The following is a 10028-nucleotide window of genomic DNA, read 5'->3' as shown; positions in this document are numbered from 1 at the left end:
TTGTGCAGTAGCTTTCCGTAATCGATTCCCATTCCTATTCCTCCTCCCACGCTTCCACTTACTTGTCTCGCATCTCGCATCGAAATCCGCTTTCTTCACCCACAAGAAAGGTGGCGGTGGGTCTCATGGTGCAGGTGCTGCAATCTGGAACCTTTTTGCTCATCTTCTCGTGCGTTCTTGTAATCGGATATACATAGAGTTAGAGTTTGGATATCAAGTATAGTAGCAGGAGGAGGTGGTGGAATTTGGATGGCGGCGGAGTACCACTGCTGCGAAGCCAACTTCTTCATCCACATACTCATCATAACGCTGCTGGTGCTCTTCGCCGGCCTCATGTCCGGTCTCACCCTTGGTTTAATGTCGCTCAGCCTCGTCGACCTCGAGGTCCTCGCCAAGTCTGGAACTCCCCAGGATCGCAAGCATGCCGGTACTCTCTGTTTTTGCCGACTATGAATCACTACGTTTTGCTTAATCAGGTATCAAGTTTACTGTAGCTATCAGACTGCCTGACTTAGTATGTTCATTTGATATTCTTCTTTATCAGAGGTGGATCGGCAGTCGTTTCTTATTCGATAGAGTCAGTGTATGTAAATTTTTTGGGGTTTTTGAAGGTTTCGAATAGAAAAGATTGGTTTCAGATGGATGTTTATGAATAGAATTTCTTAGTTTCTCTTAGCCTTAGAATTATGGGAGTGAGTGTTGCAACTAAAAGGTCCTACAGTGAATGGATGAGTTGCAATAAACTGTTAATTTTAGTTGTCTGCAAAAGCTCAGCCAATTAATTGAAAGATGAACATTTTGCATTCTTTGTCATCTACTAAATTCTGCTACTAAGCTATTATTGGATTAGGTAGTCTCAGTAGAAATCTATTACTTTCTTCAGGGAAAGATAAACTGTCAGCTCTATAACTCTGCTCCTTAGGCATTATAGAGGCCAAGTACATGTAATTGAGAATATTCAAGTTCTATTTAATAAGACTCAAATTGGTGCACTCTTATGGCAGCAAAGATACTCCCTGTTGTAAAGAGACAGCATTTGTTGCTATGCACACTCCTGATCTGCAATGCTTCCGCCATGGAGGTAAAGATGTGTTTGATTTGTATGTTAATTTTGATGTTTTTGATCTGAGGTCTTGTGTTGAGAGGCTTTGCTTTCCTTTCTTCAGGCTCTCCCTATATTTCTTGACAGTTTGGTTACAGCATGGGGTGCTATCCTGATTTCAGTAACATTGATACTTCTCTTTGGGGAGGTAAGCTTTCAAATATAATATCCTCTATAATATTTGGGATAATTGATTGCCATTGTTGATTGTGTACATAGATCATCCCCCAGTCTGTCTGTTCTCGGTATGGTCTGGCGATCGGAGCAGCAGTTGCCCCAGTTGTTCGTGTACTTGTGTGGATCTGCTTTCCTGTTGCATATCCAATTAGCAAAGTAATGTCCTATGATTTTTTTTCACTTTTTTATTACATTTATTACTACATTATCTCTAAGCAGCACAGATCTCTGTAGTTATGATTCTTTGTCCCAGGTCTGCTTGTGGTAGCTTTTCTTTGTATTACAATTGTTTTATTCCATCATGTTTAAATTCTTAAGACTGAATTTTTTTTTTTCCAGTTTCTGGACTATTTGTTAGGGGATGGACATGTGGCTCTCTTCCGTAGAGCTGAGCTAAAAACACTTGTTAGTTTGCATGGAAACGAGGTATGTTGTTAAATTATGAAAAAATGCACCACTTATACATGTCGTCATTTAAATTTACAATAACTTTGCCTCTGACTCTTATTTTCTTTATGTTATATAAATAGTAATTAGTTATCTGTATGAGACATTGAAATGCTTCTCACCTCAAATAAGTTTTTTGGATTCAGTTTGTTGCACTACAATTTCCAAATGCTATCATGAAAAAATTATTTTTTTCCCAATTTTATTGTTAATTGTGTGATCATTTAGCAGAATATCAGATCAATGGTTCAATGGTGTACCCAATGTGACTAAGAACTAAGTCAGAGAAATTATAATATCAATCCAATGATGAATTCACTGTGACCAAGGAGTAACTCAGAAAAATTTTAAGGTCATAGACTCAAAGTTCTCTAAATACACGTAGTAGTGTGTTCAAACAACTTAAACAAAACAGAAGGTCAAATTTTATTAGTGCATCGTACCAACTTAAACAAAACAGAAGGTCAAATTTTATTAGTGCATCATACTTGGAGTTTATTGACACTACCAACTATGAGCTCCAGGACAACAATCCCAAGGTTCATTAGCTTCACCATGTTTTGTTTTTGCAAATTTGTAAAAGCATTTACCTTGCCAGAAACCAGGAACACACTGATAAGAACCAACAGTACTATTTTCAGTGATTGTAGATTGTTTTCATGTTCAGTTGCTTTGCCAAAATACTTCAAGGGAACACGAGGTGTGGCTGAATGTGAAAAAATACATAAAATTTTATTGTAAACTCAGTGTCGATGATTGGCTAATTTGGATACAGAAGCTATTTAAAACTTGTGCTGACTTAACTTCATTACCAACTTCATCCAGGCTGGTAAAGGGGGAGAGTTAACCCGTGATGAAACCACAATCATTGCTGGAGCGCTGGAACTTACGGAGAAGAAGGCTAGAGATGCCATGACCCCTATATCTCAAACTTTTGCAATTGATATCAATGCAAAACTTGATAGGTTCCTTCCTTTTATTGATTACCGTAGAGAATCTAATATCTTTCAGATGTTTTCTGACACTGATATTGTTTATACTTTGATATGTGTGTAGGCATTTAATGAATAAGATTTTGGAGAAGGGGCATAGTAGAGTCCCAGTCTACTATGAAAAACCAACAAATATAATTGGCCTTATCTTGGTAATTTTATTTATTGGCATTTTTCCAAAAATTAAATGGCCATTTTTTTCAATATGATTAAATTAGCAGCCATAATTCTATTTTTATGATTCTTATTATTAATTTTTCATAATCTTGATTAACTTTGTCCCAACATATGTTTGTTAATTTTTGAAATTAGGTTCTAGTTCATGTATCTTATTTACTTCAAACATTTCAGAAGTCTGCACTTTATGGTCTTTTGATAACTATCTTCTTCGACAAAATATTTTTGTTTGTTTTTGGACAAAAGTTGCCAAGATTTGTAGATCATAAAACTGTGATATATTATGTCAGCATATATTAATTTGTTTTCATGGGTAGCTAGAAAATATGTGATTTGACTTGCGACTTATGATCATAGATGATTGTTTGAGGCTCATTCTATACTTGAAGAGATTGGAAGAGTTCAATGCATGAGTGGTTTGTCTTCTATTATTGTATGAATTATCAAATTTGGAAGTTCTAGTGTTTAACGTATTTCCTCGTGTATGAAGCTTATTTGGAAATAATAATGGAATTTTTCAGTTATATTTGTAGAAATGCACATAAATAAATGACCATATTATAGGTATTTACATGTATATGCATCAAATAGCGTACTCACACGGAACCATATTTATGTGTCTTTGGATTGTAGAATAGGTTAGTTATAGATATGGGACAGATAGGTATATTAAGAGCGACAAAATACTTAATTTTGACATAGCCAAATTATCATTTACTTAAAAAATTATAGAACTTCTGTACCAATTTGGCCACCTCTTGTCCACTTGTCATGATACCAAGGATAATTGTTGTTTGTCATATGATTCTCACTTATTTTCATGAATTTTCAGGTAAAGAATTTGTTATCTATACATCCTGATGATGAGGTGCTTGTTAGGAATGTAACAATTAGGAAGATTCCAAGGTATTTGCTAAACTGATTGAGAGTTTTTTTTTAAGAAATGTTTTTCGCTTAGCAATGGAAGTTAGTGAATAATGTAATGGAATGTCTTGGTTAATGTTATTTTACAGTTTAGAAATTATTTAACCTCTTATTAAAGTCTAAACATTTACACAACTTTTCACCATGTTGGTACAAAATTAACAGTGTTGTTTGACTTGCCATTGTGCTCTTAATAAGCAAATTTTGACAAAAGTGATTAGTTGTTGGCGTATAGAGGCAAATTAAAGTAATTCAATTTCTTGAACAATGGTGACGTAGAGAGAAATTGACTTGTTTGGAACTTGGAAGACTAGAAGTATTCATGATGACAAGCTTAGCAAATTATTTTTTAAAAAAAATTAAAACATGCTTTACATGGATTCAAGGTTGCTGAAGACTTGTCTCCTTGCATTTACATATTGTCCTCATTTTTCATATTCAGAACATATTTTCTCTGTCAAATTGGAGATACTAAGTGGGTGGCTCATATATCTTATGCCATCTAAACTATTCAAGAGATGTTTCATTCCCCATTATAGCCTCCATTCATTTGATAAATAACAATTTTTTTTAAATTGTATACTATGTGCAATGTTAACTCAATAGTATTCTAGCTCTACTTGCCTTCACCATTCTAAGATGGCATAAAAATGAAGTCTCTTTTTGCATGTCAATACTGGGTTACTAGTGGATGGTAGGTTGATTTTTTTCCTCATAAGAATTCTACCCGACTGTGAAGATCCTTCATTTTGAATGTTAGAGAATCTTTCCCCTATCAGGAAGTTTTGCCTTTGATCCTCATTTACCAAAAGTTGCTTCCCTGATTTTATGGCAGATGACCCTTTTGTGGCTTTAAGGTCTAATGGATTTAATGGGTCTTTTACCCTATTTGTATATGATAATCAACTTGTGACCCTTGCAGGCCAAGCTGGTGGACCTACTTCCCATGTCAAGAATAATATATAAAGAGTTCTAACCTTGGTTCAAATCAAGGATTCAAATTCAAGTTTATACTAGATATAGATACAGTGTTGGACTGGTAAATTATGTTGGTACATATGGTATATTGTGTGTGATATATACTGCTAGAGAAAAATAATAATAAATATGATTAATGTTTTGGCATAGTTTTGTTTGATTGGTGTGTTGTATAGCAGTATACGATTAGACTGGTGTGTATCAGTCAATATGATCATTACCTAGTACTTGAATTCATTGAACAAAAACCTTTTGAACTACCCCACTTACATACTTGGATTCCATTTTATAAAAAAAAAAAAACATGCTTAAAATATTTAAGAACTCATTTAAGTCAATATAATCCAATTCTAGCAGGGGAATACCAAAGGATTGATAACGAGACTCAATTTTTCCGACTTCTTTCTTCTCATATTTCATCTTTGGGTCATTGTTAGCTTTAAGAAGGGTAGATTGATCAAGAATGTGTTTTGAGTTCTAAACTCCTTTATGCAGACTTCAGAAAAAAAATTTTAATTCTGCGACATACTCTGTAAATGTCATTTTGGGTGGTAACCTCAATTTTTATTTTCAGACATTTTCCTGACACTATACACTACTGTCATGAAAGATAATTTATGCATCTAGTGACACTTCGGTCCTTCTTTTTGTTATCCTACAAGTATGTTATTAAAAGATGCTATTTGTGTTAATATATCCTGTCAATAAATTATTTTGAGAAAGTTTGATTTCACCTTTAACGTATAGTTATTGGTGTGCATGATATATGCACTTTAAATTGCAGAATCACTAACTTTTCTGAACGGTAGGGTTCTTGAAGACATGCCGCTCTATGACATCTTGAATGAATTCCAAAAGGGCCATAGTCATATGGCAGTTGTTGTGAAGCAAGCAAACCCAACAGAGCAACCAAACAGCCATAGAGATGGTAGAGCTCCTTATAGAATCCTTTTAGCTTCAAGAATTCTATCTTATAAGTCAGGATTTTCATGCAATTGTTTACGGCAATGTTTTGATTGTCAATTTGTTGCGCAACTTCAAATTTAATGATTATCCTTTCTTTTTTATCTTGTTTCCGAATTGCATTCCTTGTAAAATAAGACCTGAGGCTGGATATAATTGGCGATAAGCTTAATGAGAAAAGTCCCAAAGGTATTAACCCGATAAGCCGGACGAAGAGTTATCCTTCAAACTCAAACTCAAGCAGGAGCGGCAGTAGAAGTAGAAAATGGCTCCGTGATTCTACCGCAGACGTTTTGCAGATTGATGACAAACCTTTGCCCAGTGTCAGTGAGGAACAAGAAGCCATCGGCATAATCACGATGGAGGATGTCATAGAAGAGCTACTACAGGTACAAATGCAGAATTTATGAATTAGCTTCAGTTTCTTAATTTATGAACTATATTGTTGATGTTTCTTTTTTTCTTTCAGGAAGAGATTTTTGATGAGACAGATTATCCAGAAGAACGATAGTAGTGAGAAATCAAGTTATCAATGTTCGAATGAAACATATATGGCTTAAGTACAATTATGGGTACATTCCACAGCAGCTCAACCAGAAAAGATGGGTTTGTTTATGTTGTCTCTAAATAAAATCTATAGTTAATACTGTGTGTATGAATAACTAGACTTCTTGTCTTATTGTATGTATGAATAGAGGAAACAAGAATTGTGGTTGCTGCATGAAGTTATTAAGCCAAATGTGTTTCTTGTGTCTGCAATCTGTCTAAATTTATTAGCTTTTCATGCCTGGTGGAAAACTACTGATCATGGCATGATCTCTTCCCACAGATTGACTAAAAAGAATAGGCTACAGTGAGAATGTTGCAATGTTCTGTCACAGTGAGTACAAGAAATTGCTACTTGTGTCACTTGATTCCACCTCATATTTAAAGGGATGAACTGCACATGCATTGCTGCTACATAATCTTGAGGACTTGTACTAATACTCTTCCTCGAACAAAGTGACAAATCCAGCTGTGGAGAACATGGCAACCTTCCTTGCTTTGACATCCTTGAATTGAGGAAGCCACTTCCCTGTGCTGATGACAGTCTCTTCTGGTAAGTCTTGATGTGTTCAAAGGCAAGCATAGTTATTGTCTTACAAATGTCACAAAGAAAGCCAGTACAAAGAACAAGCATTGTGAGGAGCCAATTGACCAAGACAAGAACACCTCATAATCTCACCCTTGTTACAATTAGGGTTCCACCAACTGGTTCATTTTGGCATCCTTAGATCAAGTTCATGAACTAGGTCATCCATCTTGATCTGTTTATGAAAATTATATATTGATTTCATCCTGTATTTTCAGTCAAATCACACCAATGGCTGGTGCACCAGACATTCAACTTGAATCATTTTTTTCCAAAGCAAAATATAATCATCAACAATGGATGTGATGATGCATATGATCCTTCAAAATTTCTTTGTAGTGAGGTGTAACATGATCATCAACACCTTCAATGCTCCATCACCATCTTCTATTCAAGAAAGAGTGCCTTGACCACAGATGTCCATCTTGGCTTCCTCCACCACATTTCAGCCTTTGTCCTGCAGAGTCAAATGCTGTGGATTTGAATTGGTCCAATACATCACCTCAATCTTAATCAACATCTACCTACGGAAAGAAGACAGAGTCCTATCTCATGTGGCACCTCTTCCCAGAGGCACATGAAGCCTAGACAGACTCTTAATGATAAGGAGTCTTGTGCTTGGAGGATTCCATGAGCTTTTTGGATTACAATCCATTTCATCTCACAAGACATAACTCATGATTTGATGGGATCCACAACCTCCTTGTGCCATAACTTTGATGACACTAACTTCATTACATTACAAACATGATTGAGATTGGGCAATGGATTGCACATATTTCACACCACTCATCTACAATTACATGAATGGGGCCACCTTTCATGTATATATCATACACCAAACTTCAGATTAGAGAGGCAAATGCTAATACTTGGATTTTCCAAATTAATATTAGTGAAAGAAAGCATGTTTTTTTTGATGTTACAGTAATAAGCTCTCCTGTATGGCTTTATCTGCTGACAATTACTTCACTGTACTTTGTGGAATAAAATAGTGCTGCCTTGGAGACAAAAGTAGCCTTCCCAGTGCAGACCAAATGGCCATAGTTTTTTGAGTAGCTGCAGTATGGAGCTCCTGTTCATGTCTTCGTGTGGGTTGAGTGGAACCTTCCTCAAGAAAAGCTGTCAAAAAATATCACAAGCAAGTCACTCAGAGAAATCATGCATGCGAAGACTGCAGCTGTAATGCACTCACGATGATGATAGGACCTTCCTACACCTCCATGCTTCCACTGCAAGCATCATTTGGATCCACCTAACACATGCAGTGATTCCCTTCTGCCATTCAACCTGGTAGGTGTTCCTTCTCTTCTCCCCACTTGTCCTTCTCTGAACAGTCAACAAGGAATATTGCTGGAGTATCTATCAATGCAGGGTTTCAGTCCCAACATTGAGCTGGAAGAAGAATGCAAGAGTATCCATTAATTTGAATACTAATATGCAATCATATATAGTCAACTAATTAAAAATTAGGGATTGGTGGCCAAGAGTTTGTAGTATATCTACCTTCTACAAGATGTCCAAATGTCTTTTGCCAAACAAAATGTTCCTAGTTTTCATCTGAACAACTGTAAATAATAAAATAACTTTAAAGGTTGTAAGTTGACAATAGATACAAGAAGTCATGGGATCAGTAGGCAATAGTATTAATTAAAATGTTGTATTTTATGTTAGGATCATCCTCTTTTGTATTAATTCAAGTCCCATGCAGTTCTCCTATCCCAGAAAAGAAAGAAAAAAAAAGAGAAGTGATGCATTAAACAAGCTGAATATGTTGAGGAACAAGCCACAAGTTTGACACCACTTTCACATATTTAACAAGAGCTTTTAAACACAATAATTAAGCTTTTGCAGTTACATTATGCAAAGAACACAACAAAACCTATATTATATATTAAAATAGACTTAAAATGTTCCTTAACTTTGCCAAAGGGAAAACAAAACTTTGACCATTTAAGTATCAGCTGTTGTCTAATATACTGGTCTAAAATCTTCCTGCTTGCTTTACACCTGTAATACACTAAGAAGTCTACATACATAGATAGATGACATTTGCATCCTACCAAAATTGAGGATTCTGCATTATATGTAGTAATTAATAAGTTGATAGCATTTGAAAGGCTCCTTTGATCAAGAACAAAAATCCTTCAGGGCACTGCACCTTGACATTTGTAATGATGCCACCATATCACTCTGCTACAAGATCAAAATTCCAGACTAGACTACATGCTTACAGATGCCAAGCTGCAATGCTTTGAAGGATTCAACTCATAGTTCATGGAACAGGAAGGAACCAACCCTTTCACACAACACATTACATAAAAATAATAGAATATTAAGTGTCGTCACTTTGCTTGCTACATAGAGTTTGGTGTAGTACATGTGTCAGAAGGTTTTCAGCATTTACTGCAGTCCAAAACCTTCTGCTTTATACATTGAAAAAACATACGGAAGATCGTAGTTAAACAAAAAAAAAAGGAGAGGCTAATTATCTGTTGATCATTAAGACTATAATGATTAAGAAGAAAAGAAAATAATGACTAAGAAGTAATATTCTTGCAGTCAGTCAATAATCTTGCATCCATTGGTATACATATATATACCTGAGGTGATTACACGGGAAGATAGGTCTGAAGAGTTCAAACTTCAAAACACTCTCGAACGTTGGAAAAAGGGGGCGACTCCATGGCGCCTTTCTCCGTGGAGTGGTCGTAAGGAAAGCGAAAGCTCGAAGCAAAATAACATATAATAATGACACCGGCGAATGGCTACCGCCAAAAAAAGGGCGCAGACAGCAAGACAACGCGGGCACGTCACGGGCCGGGTCCGCGTGGGGCCCCTGATCACGGGCGCCTGCTTTGCTGACGCTTGTCGCGCGGCAGAGCTCCCGAGGCCGTCCTGTGACGGGCCGATCCGTTACCGCAGGACGACGATGTCAGTTCCCGAACGGCAAAATGGTAGAATTTCAAATTTACCCTCCGGTCATTTTGTTGCTGTCTACTTTGGGACGACGACAACGCCTGCCTTTATGGACGGCCGAGATCCGATCTGAACACTCTCTCTCATTCCTTCCATAAAAGGATTTTTTTTATCATCGAAAAAATAAATAAATTGAGATCTGATATAGTTTTAAGTA

General features: G+C 36.2%; 1 protein-coding gene across 3 annotated transcripts; it reads left to right on the top strand.

Annotated features, from left to right (window-relative positions):
• LOC135595421 (DUF21 domain-containing protein At2g14520-like) lies at nucleotides 1–6514 on the top strand. 3 transcript variants are annotated; one of them, XM_065086309.1, is made up of 12 exons: nucleotides 1–134; nucleotides 224–427; nucleotides 1005–1081; nucleotides 1167–1250; nucleotides 1322–1435; nucleotides 1619–1705; nucleotides 2552–2691; nucleotides 2783–2870; nucleotides 3728–3801; nucleotides 5607–5725; nucleotides 5899–6149; nucleotides 6230–6514. In XM_065086309.1, exons 2-12 carry the CDS (start codon nucleotides 250–252, stop codon nucleotides 6269–6271), a joined length of 1254 nt encoding a protein of 417 aa, XP_064942381.1. In that variant the 5' UTR covers nucleotides 1–134; nucleotides 224–249; the 3' UTR covers nucleotides 6272–6514. The 3 variants fall into 3 exon arrangements, 2 of the variants coding, with proteins under 2 accessions (XP_064942381.1, XP_064942379.1); XM_065086307.1 differs by having other exon boundaries at nucleotides 114–427; XR_010480372.1 differs by lacking the exon at nucleotides 6230–6514 and having other exon boundaries at nucleotides 114–427; nucleotides 5618–5725; nucleotides 5899–6037.
• Nucleotides 6515–10028: the final 3514 nt, after the last annotated feature.

Source organism: Musa acuminata, chromosome BXJ1-10 (genome assembly GCF_036884655.1).
Source record: "Musa acuminata AAA Group cultivar baxijiao chromosome BXJ1-10, Cavendish_Baxijiao_AAA, whole genome shotgun sequence".
In the NCBI taxonomy this organism is placed as follows: Eukaryota; Viridiplantae; Streptophyta; class Magnoliopsida; order Zingiberales; family Musaceae; genus Musa; species Musa acuminata.
This window is presented reverse-complemented; position numbering and strand designations above follow the sequence as displayed.

What these genes read in the sequence shown, in the direction of transcription:
- LOC135595421 (XM_065086309.1), top strand. Translation starts at nt 250, where the DNA reads ATGGCGGCGGAGTACCACTGCTGCGAAGCCAACTTCTTCATCCACATA. An exon ending in CCAGGATCGCAAGCATGCCG is followed by an intron (nt 428 to 1,004) that starts GTACTCTCTGTT and finishes CTCTTATGGCAG; the next exon opens with CAAAGATACTCCCTGTTGTA. An exon ending in ATATAATTGGCCTTATCTTG is followed by an intron (nt 2,871 to 3,727) that starts GTAATTTTATTT and finishes ATGAATTTTCAG; the next exon opens with GTAAAGAATTTGTTATCTAT.